Here is a 17,538-nt window from a genome sequence, read left to right on the forward strand (position 1 = left end):
CACTCCTCAGTAACAGTACAATTCTATCAGCTTCTATTCAAAAATGCGTCTCATCCTGGTATTCCCATTCATCTAACATAGCTGGCAAGCCCGCGAGGTTCTTCCAGTCCCACTCTTTTTGCCCGCCCTCCTAAATGCTGTAAACCCATGACCGCAGACTTTCTCTAACTCAAAGCAAGGCTCGGTAATAATAGTACAGTGCTGCCAAGTCTATCTTGGAAGCCTGATGAGAAAAGAAGAAGAGAAAGAGAAAATATGAAACCCAGCCCAACCCAACCCAACCCTGACCTGACCTTTGCTCCAACCACAGCAAGGCAACTTGATGCAAGTCTGAACGCCTTTCCCCGAAATCATTATCCACGCGCCCTTCGGTGTCAAACCCTTATCCATTTGCCTCTGCAATGACCAGCAATGTATCCCATACCCGTATAATACATAGAGTATTGACCATACCCTCTTTTCCATTGAACCCCGCGATGCAATCATGATTGTAGTAATCCTATGCCTTCGTACACTGCCAGCAAATGGTGGGAGAAAGTCTGGCAAAAACAACATAAAAGGAAACTCGTGAACAGCCCGTTGGGCTTACCATACATGACATCAACCCAAGTCGTAAAGTGCGAGTGACGAGGGGGTAAGCATAATACGCAACAAAACGATCGATACATCGACGCGTGAAAATAAAACAGTTGTGAAGCGCAACGAAAACAGCAGATCCCTTATTGCAGCTGGCGCTCAATACAGTGGCGCAATGCGGGCATTGGGCCGCGATGCCTGAATTTTGAACGCAAATATCGGTGTCAAAAATGAGCCGTGTGTGTGAGACATGTGTTTGAGTCCTTGTGCAGTGTTAACTGTGTGCGTTATCGGTTGCCGCTGTCACTGCCTTCTTCTGAAGCATCGTATAAATCCAGACAGTCTTCGAGAACTGCACGCACATGTTAGCGAATCCGGTCAGACTCTCTGGGTGGGACTGCATGTGCTCACCAGCAGTTATTTGATCTTCCCATACTCCATATTGATAGTCCACCAGGCCATGGCGCTCAATACCGTCACATAGCCTTATTAGTTCGTTTCCCATCTTTTTAATCATAGCTTTTGGAACCAGACTTTGCGTTCTTGAAAGTTGTTGAGATGAAGTCATTAGATCAATTTGGCGCTGGCCTAATCCGAGCCAAGCGTGGTTGAAGTCGTTCCACAGTTGAATACGATCAGCATGGAGGTTGGTATCGTCAAGATTAAGGCCTGGGAACGCAACAGTGGTTAGCTCCGGCTTTCTTCTGTTCCCCTCCACGATTCCATAGACAGTGTAATACATACCTAGATCTGCGACCTGAGACAACAGCCAGCTAGTGACGCTAAGCAATGTCTCAGACGCACTCTCAAGAGATCCATTCACTATCTCCTGAAATATGCTCCCTAGCTGCCTCTGGTAACTGACCCATTTCTCCTCGAGGGCGCCTTCTGCATAGTCGTGGTCGTCTGTCATTGAAACATCGGCGGTGTTTGTTGCCTGCGGCATTGCGCTCACAGTGGACATGCTGTTGCTCGCATAATTCATGGCATTGCTTTGCTGATAAACATTCGCGGATCCGCTTGAGCCCTGCGCCGGTTGCTGTAGACTCGGGCCAGCTGAGGCTCCAGTCTCAGACCCAAAGTAGCTCGAGGCGACGTCTGGTGGCATCATTTGCATAGCTGCAGGTTGCCGCGAGCTGAATTGCTGCGCATCGTAAACTGTGTTTTGCGTGCTCGGTTGGCCAACGTTATACATCATCGTAGCTGCGGTACTGTAGCCGCCAAAGCCTTGCGCTTGGCGAGAGTCGTGGCCGTACTCAGAGCCATAAGCTATAGCTGTGCCAGGCATATTTGCCGTCGAGAACGATGGACTAGATTCTGAATAGTAGCTACTGTAGTTACCCGGAGCTCCCATGCCTCGCCCTGACGATGAAGGGCCAGCAAGGGATGCAGGGCGATATCTGTCGTTGGAAATTCCAGCGAGCGAACGGCGCTGTTGTGACGGATCGTTAAGTGAGTATCTCTGATTGGGGTTCGAATGGACCGGCGGTTCATTCTGCCTCCTCATACGGTTCGAGTCGTCCATGCCCCGAAGACCTTCGATACCACACGACCCTGCTGTCGGTCCCAGCTGATGGGTGGTCGGCAACGCTGGTGACTGTAAGGCAGCCAGTTTCAATGTCCCGGAATAGTTACACAATAAACGGTGCTGTATCAACGGGGAGGAAAGGGTATCCTTTTAAAACAAAATGATGTGGTTGCAAATATGTGACGGAACTGTGTTGTTGATAGTGCTGGAGGGGTCACCGCGGGGTTGCTGAAGAGGTGAAGTCCACAGTGGGAGTAGTCGCGATGATCGATAGTCGGGGGGTGTGGTGAGGCAGGGAATGGATGGCTAGCTGGGGAAGATAGTAGTCGAGTTGAGAGATCAAACGGCTCTGCAAGCAGGGTGCCGCCGGCCTATTATTCGCAAACAAAACACAGCGGTTTACTGATCAGGCAAGAGAGCTGATGGCTCAGCCGGGGATCTGGGTAGCAACGTAGTTTATCAAGTCGACTCCCAATCGTAAGCTAGAGCCTAGCGCGTTCATGCCCGGTAGAGGCTGGACGTCGAAAAGATGACGAAGAACAAGGCGTTAGTTAGGTCTAAGTAGCTTTGTCTGGGGCTTTGGGGCCCAGGGCTGATTTGCGGATGAGTTGTCAAACGGTTGTCTCGCCGTCAACTAGGAGGATCCTGGCCAAGACCCCATGTAAGAGACCTTGAGCATGACAAGCTCGAGCCCACTGCGATCTGCTGGGGCCACTACAATGCACCAGGGTCTCTATGAGGGACCAAGTAGATGCTCTAGGAAAAAAGCTTTCACTAAGCCGGTACGGGCGTACGATTCCGCCGAGTCGGTGTGGTGACAGTCTTTTGGTCACGTTGAGGAGGATATGACTGAGAGCAGCTAACAAAAACGAGGATGTATGATCGAAGGGTCAACAGTGGGGCACGGGAATAGACGTGAGTCGCGGAGATGACGAAATTCATCAATAGCAAACAGAGGATAGCCAAGGGATCTATATAGCATACTCGCAGAGAAAGCATTGCACTCGCTGGAGGGCACTATGATATGCTTAGGGTCCACCATTGGAGGCAGGGGCAATGTGACTGATGAGACTCGCTGTGGACTCAGAAGGGGTTTCGATGAGAAGGGAGGGGGGTGTACAGTAGACCAGATGTGAGGGACAAGCAGGACAAGTGAGGCGTATCGTTTTAGACTACTAGCTAAAGACGCTGTGTGAATGGCGTCAGGGCAGCCGACATACATGTTAAGCCCATGGAGAAATCCAAGATTGAGGCAAGATGAATGCACGCGTGTGTAACCCGAGCATTGGATTGAATGGGCAAGGAGCATTATATGCTTCAGCATCATCCGCAGAAGGGGAGCTGATCCAAAGAAGATATGAGGCAAGGTGGGAAACGGAAGTGAGTGGCCCAAACCACTCTAAGAGAAATCGAAGTCCAGGAAGAAACGCCAGCAATTGCGGCTACAATGGTACGTAGCCTGGAAGCAAGAGATCCATTCAACAAAGAGGGCTCATGAGAACGGGTTTGGAAATTGTGGAAGGATCGGCGTCGTCCTTCTCCGTCCACCACGTAACCAGCCTAGGCCACCACCCCTGGCCCAGTACCTTGGGTAAGAGGCGCCAGGAAGATTGGAGGAATGGTACATATCGAAGTGGCTTGCCTGGGCGTGAATTGAGCGGACGGAGGGTGTAGCGTCTCGGATCCTGGGGCGCCATGGGTGCTTTGCGCAAGTACCGGACCGCTTTTTGAGCCGTGGCCCTAGTAAACATCCGGTAGTCATTGCAATTGCTCATGCTGGGCGCTGAACAGCGGCTTCTCCTGCTTTCCATCCAGTGGTGACTAAATGTTGGAATCCTGTTCTGCTTTTTTTCGTCGTCAGAAGCTGGGTATCAATGCATTAGATGAGAAAAGCGGTGGTCCCAAGACTGTTGTGGCTGCTATTTCCATCCCATCGCCATCAGGCACTTTGCGTTGACCTTCAAGTCTCTAGAGTCAGGTAGCCGCCAAAACAGTTTCACGCCTTGCGTTTTAGGGCTGTGGCTCTTAAAGCTCCAGTGCAAGTGGTGAAAAGCAACCAGTGCTCAATTGATATTTTTTGGCTCATTCTTTGGTTAAAGGGTTAAGTGGGCTAATGCCAGGAAAAACTTGACACGAGACCCGCCAACCACAACTTGAACACACATGGTGATATTTTCGTAAATTGCAAGACGCTCAAGCTCTCTTGTTTGAAGTACTTGTCACTGTTAGTTCTGGAAACACCATGTCTCAGTCCATGTATTTCGTAAAATATCATGGCTTGGGAACATGAGGGACAGAGTCACCGTACGGGGAACAGAGACAATTGTCGAGGTGTGTGGGTAATTCCTAAGCTCTGCATCATGGTTAAGTGGCTCCGAAAGAATCAAGCAGATCTGATCGTGTGAAAAATGACCACTATAGCCAAACAAGGCCAAGCGGTTCCTATCAAAGATTGAAGGCTGCCTCCCCAGTGCAGGACAAATGCCAGCTAAAGTTGGTGCATCGATTACTGTCTTGGAAGATGCCTATGATCGCACGGTTTGCAGGGGATAGTTCGCAAAAGTAACCAGAAAAAGACAAAAAATGTTCTCATATCGATCTTAGGCCTGAGCATTATTAGCTGTCTGTTGGGGTTTTCCTCCCGCCTTTGCCTGCCCTATACAAATTAACGTCGGTAGGTCGACTTGACTCTTACGTGTCTGTAGCAACCAAGGGCTAGGGATTTGAGGGTGACAAGAAAAGCAACGACAGGCTATTGCAAGGGCTGAAAGTCGTAGGAAAAGAAAAGAAAAGCAACACAGAGCCAAATCGAGCAATGGCGCTGGTCCACAATCCACATCTGGAGGTGGTTCCAAGTGAGGAAGCCGGAAAGAAACGCTGGCCAATCGACAGAGGAGGGCGATACCAACTAAAATCCTTGTTGGAGTTGAGATGCTCGTGCTTTGAACACAACGCGCTTGTTGCTTAAATTGGAGGTAGCTTGACCCTCGCGCCAACCGTCCGGAGAGGGCGATATTGTTATGGAACGTGCCAGCAATGCTTGAGCTCAGCTTGCTCGGATTCAATTTAATGCTTCAGGCCAACCAGCATAAATGCGCGCCCCTTGTGGGCATGCCATGTTGCTAATAGGGGTTGGCGAATTATCCGGATTTTCGGAAGACACTCATGGCGCCGGGAAAACACTCAGTTTTGAGCATACTTTGAAGATTCAATGATGCGGACTTAGATCGGGTTTTAGAATGGCATATGTCGTGAGGAGTTGTTCGGACCTTGATCCTGGTTGGCTTGCGTGAGGAAGATAACAGTCTGACGATGTCGATTCACTGAGCAAAAGTCAGGGCGTTTCCGTGGTTGGTCAATGGCTCTGGGAAAGCGGAAATTTTCTCATAAAGACTGGGGTAGGCGTTGGTCAGGGCACCTGCCAGTGAGCGATGCTTGGGATACAGTGGGTAAGGCAGGTGGACTTGAGTGGGTAAATGCCAACATTTTGGAAATGAGACAAAAATAGGCTTCGTCAGCACGATCTAAGGGTCCAGATATTAGACTCTCACATTGATCGTCTGTGTCACGAACAAGACTGCAATGAGGCTGGTAATCACATACCATCTTAGTGGTTGAGTTTGCTTCGTTGAAGTGGCAATTCCAGCTAACGAGTTTGAGGGGAAAGTCCATGTGATCTTCACATTTGGCTGGAAGTTGGCAATAGAAGGTCAGCCTCAAATTCGTTGCCTTGATTCCTGCAACCTCTGTACAACTATGGGGAGGATCCTTCCTTATTGGTATCGGGTAACTTAGAACGGGTTGGATTGCCTTAACCAGCCACACTTTAAATGGCAACCTCGATTTTACCTGTTTCCATAATCTCTTGCCTTTAGTACTAAGTCTTTCAACATCAACAGCGTCATTAATTTTATAGGTAGACGATGGCACTTGAACACGAATATCATGTAACTGCTTTATTGTTTCATCACACACGCATTACCCGTGAGTTTACAAGAGAACCATTGTTGTCCCTTCTTCACTTTCAATGGCTCTACTGTCGTTAGCTACCCTGCATCAATATCTTCAACGGCAGCAGGTGCTTTGATAATACTGTCAACCAAGGGTCATCACCGAGATCTCCCACCATCCGGCCGACCCCACATCAAGTACCGGTACCTGAATGACCAGGATATCTGCTGAAGCGCACTAGTTGACGCGCATATCGGATCATGTTTCACGCGTCTAGAACTGCAAAAGGCAACGCGCATCAGCCATGCATGAGAATATATCTTTAGTATGGCTGGGCAGCTGGGGTTCGAGGGGCGACGATAGTGATGCTGAACTCGAAGCCCAATCATGATACTGCCCAGACACCAATTGACCAACAAAGGTACCTCGTTCCGTGGATCACAGCCCTGCTCGCCTTGCATGTTCATTATCCAAGCATAACAACTGTAAGTTCGACAATGGCATTTCGGGACGCCTTCTTATGAATGTTGTGCATATGCTGCTGCTATTGTGTTATGCTGATCAACACACATATATGCACGCCAAATTAGTTTGATCGAAGAATCAAAGACGATCTCAGCCTCGCCTAAAAGCCGTTGGCCGTTAACTTTTCCTCAATTCTTGGAACGAGATGAGATTGGAGATTGTCCAGATACACCGCATGTATCCGGTACAGAGTGCCGCAACGGCACCGATTCTTAGGTAACAGGGGTCTCTATCCACTCGTGACTGCGTCCGCCCCAAAAGCCTCCGACCTCAAACCGCCGTCTGTCCATGCTTAACGCTCTCCACCTCCACCATGATGAGAGCGATTTCTGGATATTATTCATCAGTACTAACTCTAGCTGGATCCGCGTTGGCACGGGCTAAGTGGCGGCCTCAATCTTGAGTTCGACGAGGACACCGCGTGATGTTGGTTATCATTACGCCGACAACTCTGGATCTCCTATGCCGTCATTATGCTAAGGTTCAACAGTTATCGAAGGTTCGCCTAGCCCATCGCCATTGTAAGTTTATCTTAACTTTCGCAGCGTTTGTGGATTCCTACCATAAGGCTTGACATGATTCCAATGGCTCCAATCCCCGTTTTGCACGAGACACGTTTGTTGTGATCATTATGCTTCTAAAGAATCGCTTTATTTGAGTAAGCATCAGTTTTCAAGATTCTCAGGTACCCGATCCCCCAGGGGTTAATTGAACATCATTTTCGGAAGATCCTCCATCCCGCCACACCGTTGTGCCGTTGGATCTTGAAAATTAAACCAACCGCTTTTCTTCCTGAACATGCATGAGCTGAAACACTTCAAGCCACCCCACTGAAACTGTTCTAGAAACCTTCTCATTCTACAGCAATCCACTCTCCAGCTCAATAGCTGATGCAATGGTCTGCGATAATTAATCTATATAGAGCTATCCGCTTGTTCATATCAACGAGCTGCTTACCCCAAGAGTCACTAGCACAAAAGTATTATGGACGACTCATGGATCGGCCCCTATACCCGCGCCTTTAATGTCATATTGCGCGTCAAAGCAACGTCCCTCGCTGAGACGCTGCGACCACCGGGCTGCGGAAGAATGACCGCAATTACAACAACCACAGTTAAATACGAAGTTCCTCACCGTCTGGCCAACCGGGGGGCATTCGTTATTCAATTGCCATGGAGCTAATAGTGCCAGGGATGCTCAGCACTTCGCCGATTGCCATCCGCTCCGTCCCGATTCAAACTTGATAAAAGCCCGCTGTTATATCAAGGTTCAGGGCTCATGTATTACTCCAACGTTCGTCCTGCATTAGCGCTAACGATACGATTATTCAACTTTACTTCACGGCAACATAGCCGATTGCGGTATAAAATCATGACAGGAGCGGATAGCGGGAGCTACCAGCGCCTTGGTGGCTTGCTAATTACCGCCAAGGAGCACCCTTTAGGGTTCGATGGGATGGTCCGTACATATTTGCTGCAATCCGGTTCGGCCGGTAGGTGCTTGACACGTTTAGCACGTCAGAAAATGTCTTATACGCACATGAAGAAGGCTGGGGTTCTCAAAGTTCGTTGACCCCCTGCATGTCATTAAATACTCTTCAGGGCGCGTGAAAGAAGCGTTGACATCTTGCAACAAGGATTCCCATGTGATGAACAGGTACGACTTTCCGGAGCCCGAGGAGCCGGAGACGTGATGCCGCATCAGCTCATCTGAGATCTATGGTTACATTTGTCCGAGTGCACCAACTGTTATTTCGAACCGACACGATATGAACCACCGAGGAACCGGAGTGCTTTTCATGACGGGTACCAGCCATAATTGCCCGTCCACACGATCACAATCCAAACATTACAGCTTCTTTCGAAGGCCGGGCATGGGGTTTTAAAACTACAAAGGTATTGTTTATACATGAGGTTGGATGAGCGCCCCGCTCACCACCCTTCTCATCATGATCACAGCAACATGCTCAATCCAAAGTCGTGAAATGTCAACTCTGCAAAATTTGCTTATCGCTTGACCCAGGCGGGCATCTTGCGTGCCTTGACATGGCCGTGCTTCTTCCTCTCCACTGTCCTTGGGTCTCTGGTGATACACCCAGCTGTAAATACGAGCGTTAGTCATTGCAACATAATCCATCGCGACGGTGATTATCAAGCACATACCTTTTCGAAGAGCAGTTTTGAGCGCTGGCTCGTGAACGATCAGAGCTTTGGCAACCGCCAACGTAAGAGCCTCGGCCTGACCGGTTGTTCCACCACCCTCCACCAATGCCCAGACATTGTACTTGTCTAATCTCTCAGTGGCCTGAAGAGCCCAGACCGCACTCTCACGATCATGAACACGACCGAAAGCTTGGCTGAGGGTCTTGCCATTGATCAGCACCTCTCCTGTACCCTCCACAACCCAAGCCCGAGCAGTAGATTCCTTTCGCTTGCCGACACCAATGGCTCGTCCAAACTTGTCGACTGTCACCTCATGAGGTACGTTCATGAAAGGGTTGATGTCTCGCTTAAAATCCTCAAGAGCAACCCGGACTTCCTCAGGGAAGAGTGAGGTCTCAATCTGGTTCAGGCGCTTGGCAACTCGAATCACCTTGGCGTAGTGGGAGGCCTTAATTGGTTCACCAAGTTTCGATCGCATTTCATCGAGCTTTACCCAAGCTGTCGGAGGAGCAGCGCTTGGGGGTAGTGTCGGAAGAGTGTGATATTTGGTGAGAAGACGAGCAATTCGGAGGTACATCTCATTGAATTGAGGTTCCCGAGAGAAGTACGAAGCCGAGACGGGAACGGCTCTCGCATGCTGGACATCTTGGAATGGCAGAGAAATCTTCGAACTCGAATCTATCACGGCGAAAGGGTCGGGCTTGGGTTCGACGATCGTTGAAGATGTTTCACTGGCGATGCTTCGTACACCGAGGGGAAAAGTCGCTCTTTGCAAGGCAGGCTGAGGCCATGGTGCTCGGAAAAGTTTGCCTTGACATCTTAGCTGCCGTAGGCTGTGCGTAAATGTCGACATGATGGCCAATTCGGAGGATGGCCCCGTCGGTATCGTATCGGACCACGAGGTTCACTGACTGTCCAAAAAACTTCACGGGAATTCAAGGTCCATCACGGGCTAGCTGAGTCGGTGAGGTCACGTGGAGAGGATGTCCGAATAGACTTATCTGTACGCCACATGTCTCACCCGCCACACTACATCACAGCCACTTCTTTCACAGCTCGTTGCTCGGGCAGTAAGGCAGGACCCCACTAGCGCGGGGCAAGCAATTTGACACACTTATTAGAAAAAAACTTCCCCTCCCTCTTTTTTCTCCTCCTCATTCCTCCTTCGTCTCTTTGTCTGTCAACTTGTTCGTTCTCAGCTGCCTCAGCAAAGCAATCAAGATGGCTTTCGGAACTCTCTTCACCCGCGAGGTACATACTCTCGAGCATTGAAATTGAATCTGAATTTGCTGCAAGTGCAAACAAAGAGCGTCGTTACTGACTGGTCTTGGTTCTTCCAGAACAACTGCCGTTCTACCGCCATCCGCGCGGTCGCTAAGGCGAACGACATCGAGCTCAACATCGTCGAGGCCGAGAAGGGCAACGCTACTGTTGAGCACCTCAAGGCCAACGGTCTCGGCAAGATCCCTGCCTTCATTGGCGAGGATGGCTTCGCTCTCTCCGAGTGCATTGCCATTGCCATCTACAGTAAGTAAAGCTGTGCGCGATGCATGCCTAATCTGGCACCACTTTTCTTTCTTGTTACCCCTCCCTTGCGAGTGATGACCTAGCATTATATACAGTTATCCCTATCTGAAATGTCTTTTCAAGAGTTATTGTGTGGATACCGTCTAACTTCTGACCCTGCAACCCAATTCATCTTTGTCTATGTTGTCAGCTTTGTCGGGATCTTTGCTAACCCCGCTATAGTCACCTCCCAGAACGAGAAGACCACTCTTCTCGGCAAGACCAAGCAGGAGTATGTTTATGTCTACGGCCCTTGAGAAGTTCTCGTACTAACCAACCATAGCTATGCTTCTATCCTGAAGTGGATGTCCTTCTTCAACTCCGAGGTCCTTCCCAGCCTCATCGCTTGGTTCGGTCCCCTCAAGGGCGACGCTCCCTACAACAAGAAGAACGTCGATGATGCCTCCAAGGCCTCCCTGAAGGCTTTCTCCGTTGTCGAGGAGCACCTCATCCGCAACACCTTCCTTGTTGGCGAGCGCATCACCCTTGCCGACCTCTTCGCTGCTGGCATCGCTGTCCGTGGCTTCCAGTACTTCTTCGACAAGCAGTGGCGCGAGGAGAACCCCGCCGTCACTCGATGGTTCGAGACTGTCCGCGCTCAGCCCATCTTCGCTGAGGTTGCTGAGAAGGTTGAGCTCCTCGAGACTCCCGCTCTTACCAACACTCCCCCCAAGAAGCCTGAGCAGCCCAAGAAGGAGGCCAAGAAGGAGGTTAAGAAGGAAGCTGCCCCCGCCGCTGAGGCTGCTCCCGCTTCTGACGAGGCTCCTGCTGCCCCCAAGGCCAAGCACCCTCTTGAGGCTCTCGGCCGCCCCTCTTTCCCTCTCGATGAGTGGAAGCGCCAGTACTCCAACATCAAGGACCACAACGAGGCCATGAAGTACTTCTGGGACAACTTCAACTTCGAGGAGTACTCCATCTGGAAGGTTGACTACAAGTACAACGAGGAGCTTACCCTCACCTTCATGTCCAACAACCTGATCGGTGGCTTCAACAACCGTCTTGAGGGTTCCCGCAAGTACATCTTCGGATGTGCTGCCGTCTACGGCGAGAACAACGACTCCGTCATCCAGGGTGCTTTCGTCATCCGAGGCCAGGAGCACGTTCCCGCTTTCGATGTCGCCCCCGATTGGGAGAGCTACAACTTCGAGAAGCTCGACCCCACCAACCCCGAGCACCGACAGTTCGTCGAGGATGCCTGGGGCTGGGAGAAGCCCATCACCGTCAACGGCAAGGAGTACAAGCTTGCTGACGGCAAGGTCTTCAAATAAATAAATTAAAAAAAGGAAAAAGAAAACAAGAGCGATGATGATAATGGCTTATGGTTAAATGGTTGGGGAGGGTAAATGAGTTTATGATATTTTATGCCTCATGAAGGCCCTGCCGGCTGGCAATTCCCTATGTAGTACCCAAAAGAACGAAGAACTGTCTGTTACTCATAGACAATTGAAAGGATTTTTTTTTGTGAGATGAAGTTTGTGTCGCCTTTGGCAATGGCCATTTATGTTCTATCATCAACACGCTATGAAGTTGTATCTTATGAGGCCTTGGGCCTCGGGTATCTCTAAATGAATCTAAAGCGTCTATGATATCCTGTGATTCATCTTATTCCTGATACTTCCCACGTTGGCGCAGGGTCAAAACTGACTAGGCTGCATCCTCTGGCAAGACATAAACTGGATCAAGCTTGAAAGGTGACTGTCTTACAAAGCGGCTGATATCCGCCTGGTAGGCCAGTTCATTCAGGTAATCGTGAACCTGGGGCAAGACATTGGGCATTTCCGTAGACAGTCCGGAGAACTCTGGAAGTGTAAGCGTGTTGAATGGTTCACTCCGGCCCTTCTCTAACGAGTCATCAACCAAAATAGTGTTGCTCTGATTCCAAAGACCTCCCTTATGAGCCTGGGGATAAGCAGCCCTCACCCGCGGATCAGTCCATACAGTCGTGAGGCGTTTGTAGACTTGCACTTTTGCGTTATAATCACCCTCCGAGAGACCAAAAGAATCACGACCCCAGACGACAAGAACCTGCTCACGCTGCTCAGGTGTGAGGAGCTGTTCAACCATCTTGTTGACGTTTTCAGGACGGGCTGAGGACCAAATCGCAACATAGAAAGCGTCGAGGCAGTATTTCATGAAGGTCTTTGCATGAGGTCGCTCGACGAAGTTGAAGGGCCGGCGTTTGTTGGGTCGATAGAGGAGAGTACCGTTGAGGTCCATTATAATGAGAATGCGACGCGGTTGAGGGAGTCGTTCGGGGCTGAGGTTTGCTTGGGCCATATATTGGGGCGTAGGGTTGGGAACACCTCCAGAGGCTTTGCTTGGGATCTTGTGGGGCGATGAAGAGCGACGTTGAGCTGGAGGGGCCTGGATCATTGCCTTGGGGCCTTTGGGAATTCTAAGAGGAGTTAGTGACATGGTATGAAAAGACTGCATGCCATAGAGTTTTAGAGGCTCTCCATGCATCCTCAGGTGAATTCAGTATTATTCCAGACCGAAATCCTATCTGATGGTCTATACACTTCCAAAGTCCTTCGGAGCGTTGGAATGCCGCTAGAAGCCTTATGAATATATGAGATAGATCTTCTGAACGTACCTTGCGTCTGCAGCCGCTTTACCCTTCTTCTTGGGGCCTTTGGGCGCATTCTTGGGCGCATCACTCTGTCTCGGTTGCGCCAACGTGAGGCCCGGTATGTTCATCGGCCTGAATGACGACCCATTCGGCACGACGGGCTCTTTATATCCTGTCATGGCTGCAGCTGGGAGCAGGAAAGAAGCATCCTGTAATGGTAAAGTCTGTAGTGCTGTGGAGTTGAATGGTAATGGAGAAGTAAAGCTGTAGTCAAAGAATCTATGAGCACGGGATGTACAAGAAAATGCAATATTGCGGGTTTTCACGAAACGGCGAGCGGTGCCCAGCATGGGGAAAGGAGGAAGAGAGGCGCAATTAAAGAAGAATGCGATTTGCGACACCAACGTTTGGCTTTTCTTAACTTTAGCGGCCGAAATCGCGGGGCAGCAGGGGGTGGGCCTAGGTCCATTTATGCGAATCATTAAATAGAGGGACCATGGCAGCATTTTTAGACTGACCATGTACTGTAACTACTGTGCTATAAGAGGCTACTCAGGACTGCAGGACCTTATGGACTCTAGTATGTAACAAGAATAACACTCGATCTTCTAAAGTCTTGATCTTGAGGTAGGGTTTAACCAGTGACCATCTCAGAACGTTCAATACGGTTATTCACTTACCGGGGCACTAAGATAAGACCTCTTCGTGGGGCTTATCAAAGCTGGAAAATAAAAAAGTTCCCAGCGCCGCTATGATCAAACATTGAAGAGCGCTTGTTTAATTACATACAGCAGCACAACATGGCTTTCAAGCGAAAAACCTCATCGTCATTTGGACTGGAGAGAAGAGTGCGACCGAGGAGAGAGGATGAGTGGGTAGAAGAGCCAGAGAGTCAAGGTTCCTCAAGTGAGGACGATGATGAGGTTGAGGAGGAGGGTATTCGAGGCGTATCCGATGATGATGATGATGATGATGATGATGACGAGGGAGAGGAAGATCAAGAACCTGAAGAAGGGTCGGAAGATGAATCAGAGGTAAGGCCATCAGGTCCCTCCTCGAAAATACAGTGCTGATTATAGAAAAGCCTGAGCAAGACACGCCAAAGATAGACCTCTCATCGGTCTCATTCGGAGCTCTCGCAAAAGCACAAGCATCACTGCCATCTGCTGGCCGCAAATCGAAATCGAAGAAATCGACCGATGAAGACGCTTCAAAAACAGAAACGCCAGCACCCAGGAAATCCACCAAATCAAAGGACGACCCCAAGCCCAAACGATCTTCCAAACACGCCCCCCAAGAACAAACCTCCAAAAAGCCCGTATCTCGCCGCCGTGAGATCCTCCCAGATAACCGGCGCCAATATCGCGATCCTCGCTTCGACCCCCTAGTAGGCCGCGTCGATGAAGAGAAAGCCAGCAAAGCATACGCCTTCCTCGACGAATACCGCGACAAGGAGATGGCCGACCTTCGCGCCCAGATCAAGAAGACCAAAGACTCCTACGAGAAGGACAATCTAAAGCGCCAACTCCAATCTATGGAATCTCGCAAGAAGGCCAACATGCGAAGACAGGAAGAGCAGAGATTGCTAAAGGAGCATCGCCAGAAGGAGAAGGAGCTTGTGGCGCAGGGCAAGACGCCGTTCTACCTGAAGAAGAGCGAGCAGAAGAAGCAGTTGCTTGTTAATAGATATGAGGGTATGAGCAAGGGACAGGTTGATAGGGCGATTGAGAGGAAGAGGAAGAAGGTTGCTGGTAAGGAGAAGAAGGAGTTGGACTTTTTACAAAGAGGTTCTCGACCACGAGGATAATCGAGTTACAAGATCAGAGTGTTTACATCAGTACAGCGATTGGGCTTACTATCTGAGTTGTGTAAAAGACCTCCGATTGTTTCGAACAGGAGTTCATACACCATCGCTTTGACTCCATTTGTCCACCAACGCATACGTCAAACATAGCGATATTGCATTTCAAAACATCTACCTTAGTTTTTTACAAGCCACTTATGACTTAGATATGCATTTCAGCCCACCATAGCTTCTGAACATCCCTCCAACGGCCCAACCTTTCCCCTCAGTAAAAAGTTCACAGAAACAGCAAAAGAGAAAACATACAACAGCGAGGATTCGCTGGTCGTCACCGACCCAACTACTAGTTCGCCCCTTATCAGCTTATCTATGGGAGAGCGGACGGGATCCCGAGTTCTCTGATAGGTATGGTCGTATGTGATTGTCATGGTTGCAATTCTCACTTATAACGAGAGTCTGATGAGGCGGTTGGCAAACAAGGTGATCATATTAGTGAAAACAAACCCCCAGAGGGACCACCACCGTGTACAGGAATAGCATAGCTTGGTAAATTAAAGGACTATGAAAGAGATTGGATATTTACTGGTTGAGCAATAGGTGGACGAGCTAGGTCAAAATACCAGACAAACATACGACAGCGGATATGTCCTAGCTGCCACCAACGCAACTGTCAAGTCGCCTGCTTATCTGACTTGGGGGACTTCTCCCGTATGAACTTTATCTGATACTTGACACATCATTCTTGTTTGTCGCAATGTTTCTATCAACGAAGGACAACCCAAGAGGTCACAAACGGATATAGGGTAATGCAGCCACAACGTCAATTAACGGGTAACTATGGGTCTACTGTTAAGATCCGTGATTGGCCCGATTGCCGTGCACATCATTGAAACGCAAGTGTAAGTGTGTAGAAGGATAGTAATCATGTGGTCAATTAATTAAAGGAAGCCAATTACTACTTATTCAGATGAGATGATATTGTATATCAAGGTATCGTATGTGCCTTGCCTCGGCCTCAACATCATACTCATACTAAGTCATCTCTTGCCGGCCTAGAATAAAACAGGTATCTCATCACATTTATATCTCCGCTTTCCCTTAACGAGCCTGGTAATAATCACTTCAAGCCAGTCCTGAATAGTAATCAATATGTACTCCTTTGTTTAATATCCATTCTTGGTCCCATAAATCATTGCTCTAATACTGAATAGCCTGCATTTGCAAGAAGAGCGAGATCATTCCTCGTACTCTTCCTTGGGCAATATCACCTCGCTCAGCCCGCAAATTTCCTACATCTTGTTAGCTTCCAGCCAAGCAAATGACGGCCGAGAGAGATGCCTACCTTCCGCTTCCGTTTGAAATCTGTATAGAAAGAGTTCCATATTATCCTTGCTGCGCAGTCCTCAGCGCCATCTGACAAAGTCGTGCAGTTGGGCTGCGACTGGAGGCGAAGCTCCTCATCCGTTTGTATCCATGGCTTAGGAAGCGGCCAATCAGAAAAATGGACGAGTTTGGCTTCGTTATAGACAGTGGCGGGATCCCAAGGCTCAGTATCAGAGCCGAGATACCTCTTGTGATTGTCTGCACGGAACTCACCCGTTAACAGATCATAGGGACGATGCGGGAGGACAAGGGCACTCTCGCGATACAGGTAGTTCACAATCTCCATATCGAAGTCGTTCTCAGAGGCAGAATCCACCTTGGCCATAATGCGAGCAAATTCTTTTTCAGAAGGTTGGATAAGTATCACCTGAGATGAGAGGATCTCCTTCTCAGGGAACAGCCAGTAGGCTCTTGGCATGGCTACTGGTGCTGGGGGCGAAAGAAATAGTTCATCCATGTCTTGTAAGAGCGTGGAATCAGAATCGATAGAAAGCACGCGACTGTATTGAGTCTGATTAAAAGCGAGGAGCTTCGTGTAAGAATCGGCCCAGGTATCTAAAGACGGCACTAGTTAGCCTGGTTCGTGAATAAGAAGTATACCTGAATGAAATAATGAGAGTATTCGTTTACCATCTTTATTGTCCTTGTGCTGAACTGTAATGGGAACGAGCTTGACTCGATATTCATCGCGAGCTTTTATGAGCAATTGGGTATCCACAGAACTACCGTTATTTGCCTCGAACATGTGAGAAGGATACATCATCACGCGGTCGGCACGACTAGAAAGGCGATCCAACGATTCGAAGAACATGACTGAGTTACAGAGATAATCGCTATTGGTGACATATTGCGTGTAAGCGAAGCGCGACCAGTCGACCTCGATTGAGCCATGGAATTTCAATGGCTTCTGGGATAGAAACGCGTTATTTGAGAGGACGAAGAAGACGAAGAAGGCAAAAGTGAGTCCTGCTGCCCATCGATATCGCCTCGATGCCATGAAGCTTGGCGGGAATGGAGGTGCCAGTTCAGCTAATAGTTTTGCCATTTGTCTCGTAGGGCGCGATAGCTGAGTTGTAGAAGCCACTTGCAAGGCATCCAATGGGGGATTTTAATTATTGAGAAGCTGTATTGCGCGAATGAGCAAGTAAACGCCAAGTGCGATGAGACTGTGTCCAGGTAGAGAGAGTGGTAGAAAGGAGCCAGTCCTTATAGAATTATACAGTATTGTCAGGTAGAATGAAGCTGAACTCTAGATAATGAATGTCTAAAAAGGAAACGGGAAAAATGAAAAAGGGAGAATACGAGCAAACCAACAGAGTCTGAGTGAAATCCAAAGCCAACTGCCGCCCAACAGAACGAATAAATGAATGCTTGCAGCGTGGCACCTAATTTAGCAAAGACCCTGGGAAGACACTTTTGTCAAGGCGCTTAGATATGAATTAACCCTGCAAGATTTAATCTGCCTAGTTGTGAG

The 17,538-nt window shown here is 49.1% G+C and overlaps 6 protein-coding genes and 1 non-coding gene across 13 annotated transcripts; 2 read left to right on the forward strand and 5 right to left on the reverse strand.

The window, feature by feature from the left end:
- Positions 1-3,032, reverse strand: FOIG_02731 (uncharacterized protein). The gene is made up of 3 exons (XM_031200125.1): positions 1,321-3,032; positions 988-1,245; positions 1-928 (listed from the first exon to the last, which is right to left on the reverse strand). Exons 1-3 carry the CDS (start codon positions 2,099-2,101, stop codon positions 864-866), a joined length of 1,104 nt encoding a protein of 367 aa, XP_031069893.1. The 5' UTR covers positions 2,102-3,032; the 3' UTR covers positions 1-863.
- Positions 3,033-8,096: 5,064 nt separating this feature from the next.
- On the reverse strand, positions 8,097-9,687 carry FOIG_02732 (uncharacterized protein). Its single transcript, XM_031200126.1, has 2 exons — positions 8,743-9,687; positions 8,097-8,678 (listed from the first exon to the last, which is right to left on the reverse strand). Exons 1-2 carry the CDS (start codon positions 9,593-9,595, stop codon positions 8,587-8,589), a joined length of 945 nt encoding a protein of 314 aa, XP_031069894.1. The 5' UTR covers positions 9,596-9,687; the 3' UTR covers positions 8,097-8,586.
- Positions 9,688-9,769: 82 nt separating this feature from the next.
- FOIG_02733 (elongation factor 1-gamma) lies at positions 9,770-12,910 on the forward strand. 7 transcript variants are annotated; one of them, XM_031200127.1, is made up of 4 exons: positions 9,770-9,993; positions 10,083-10,269; positions 10,492-10,540; positions 10,592-12,910. In XM_031200127.1, the coding sequence occupies exons 1-4, from the start codon at positions 9,964-9,966 to the stop codon at positions 11,574-11,576; spliced, it is 1,251 nt and encodes a 416-aa protein (XP_031069895.1). In that variant the 5' UTR covers positions 9,770-9,963; the 3' UTR covers positions 11,577-12,910. The 7 variants fall into 7 exon arrangements, with proteins under 7 accessions (XP_031069895.1, XP_031069900.1, XP_031069896.1 ...); XM_031200132.1 differs by having other exon boundaries at positions 10,492-12,910; XM_031200133.1 differs by having other exon boundaries at positions 9,892-10,269.
- FOIG_02734 (uncharacterized protein) lies at positions 11,769-12,723 on the reverse strand (the record flags this gene model as incomplete). The annotated part of the gene is made up of 1 exon (XM_031200134.1): positions 11,769-12,723. The coding sequence occupies one exon, from the start codon at positions 12,721-12,723 to the stop codon at positions 11,953-11,955; it is 771 nt and encodes a 256-aa protein (XP_031069902.1). The 3' UTR covers positions 11,769-11,952.
- Positions 12,911-13,619: 709 nt separating the features above from the next.
- Positions 13,620-15,015, forward strand: FOIG_02735 (uncharacterized protein). The gene is made up of 2 exons (XM_031200135.1): positions 13,620-13,911; positions 13,962-15,015. Exons 1-2 carry the CDS (start codon positions 13,678-13,680, stop codon positions 14,682-14,684), a joined length of 957 nt encoding a protein of 318 aa, XP_031069903.1. The 5' UTR covers positions 13,620-13,677; the 3' UTR covers positions 14,685-15,015.
- FOIG_02736 lies at positions 14,981-15,096 on the reverse strand. The gene has a single exon (XR_004093420.1). It is a non-coding gene; the product is annotated as a 5S ribosomal RNA (ribosomal RNA).
- Positions 15,097-15,583: 487 nt separating this feature from the next.
- FOIG_02737 (uncharacterized protein) lies at positions 15,584-17,505 on the reverse strand. Its single transcript, XM_031200136.1, has 3 exons — positions 16,695-17,505; positions 16,024-16,619; positions 15,584-15,970 (listed from the first exon to the last, which is right to left on the reverse strand). The coding sequence occupies exons 1-3, from the start codon at positions 17,107-17,109 to the stop codon at positions 15,917-15,919; spliced, it is 1,065 nt and encodes a 354-aa protein (XP_031069904.1). The 5' UTR covers positions 17,110-17,505; the 3' UTR covers positions 15,584-15,916.
- Between the last annotated feature and the right edge of the window lie 33 nt (positions 17,506-17,538).

Source organism: Fusarium odoratissimum (genome assembly GCF_000260195.1).
Source record: "Fusarium odoratissimum NRRL 54006 unplaced genomic scaffold supercont1.3, whole genome shotgun sequence".
Classification (NCBI taxonomy): Eukaryota; Fungi; Ascomycota; class Sordariomycetes; order Hypocreales; family Nectriaceae; genus Fusarium; species Fusarium odoratissimum.

Excerpts from the sequence above, each read along its gene's own strand:
- FOIG_02731 (XM_031200125.1), bottom strand. The coding sequence starts at position 2,101 with ATGGACGACTCGAACCGTATGAGGAGGCAGAATGAACCGCCGGTCCAT. Across the intron at positions 1,246-1,320 it reads GTCTCAGGTCGCAGATCTAG|GCCTTAATCTTGACGATACC; the intron begins GTATGTATTACA and ends TTGCGTTCCCAG. Across the intron at positions 929-987 it reads GGAAGATCAAATAACTGCTG|TTCTCGAAGACTGTCTGGAT; the intron begins GTGAGCACATGC and ends ATGTGCGTGCAG.
- FOIG_02732 (XM_031200126.1), bottom strand. The coding sequence starts at position 9,595 with ATGTCGACATTTACGCACAGCCTACGGCAGCTAAGATGTCAAGGCAAA. Across the intron at positions 8,679-8,742 it reads CAAAACTGCTCTTCGAAAAG|CTGGGTGTATCACCAGAGAC; the intron begins GTATGTGCTTGA and ends TCGTATTTACAG.
- FOIG_02733 (XM_031200127.1), top strand. The coding sequence starts at position 9,964 with ATGGCTTTCGGAACTCTCTTCACCCGCGAG. Across the intron at positions 9,994-10,082 it reads GAACTCTCTTCACCCGCGAG|AACAACTGCCGTTCTACCGC; the intron begins GTACATACTCTC and ends TGGTTCTTCCAG. Across the intron at positions 10,541-10,591 it reads CTCGGCAAGACCAAGCAGGA|CTATGCTTCTATCCTGAAGT; the intron begins GTATGTTTATGT and ends AACCAACCATAG.
- FOIG_02735 (XM_031200135.1), top strand. The coding sequence starts at position 13,678 with ATGGCTTTCAAGCGAAAAACCTCATCGTCATTTGGACTGGAGAGAAGA. Across the intron at positions 13,912-13,961 it reads GGTCGGAAGATGAATCAGAG|CCTGAGCAAGACACGCCAAA; the intron begins GTAAGGCCATCA and ends ATTATAGAAAAG.
- FOIG_02737 (XM_031200136.1), bottom strand. The coding sequence starts at position 17,109 with ATGGCAAAACTATTAGCTGAACTGGCACCTCCATTCCCGCCAAGCTTC. Across the intron at positions 16,620-16,694 it reads GCACAAGGACAATAAAGATG|ATACCTGGGCCGATTCTTAC; the intron begins GTAAACGAATAC and ends TGCCGTCTTTAG. Across the intron at positions 15,971-16,023 it reads ATTTCAAACGGAAGCGGAAG|GAAATTTGCGGGCTGAGCGA; the intron begins GTAGGCATCTCT and ends AACAAGATGTAG.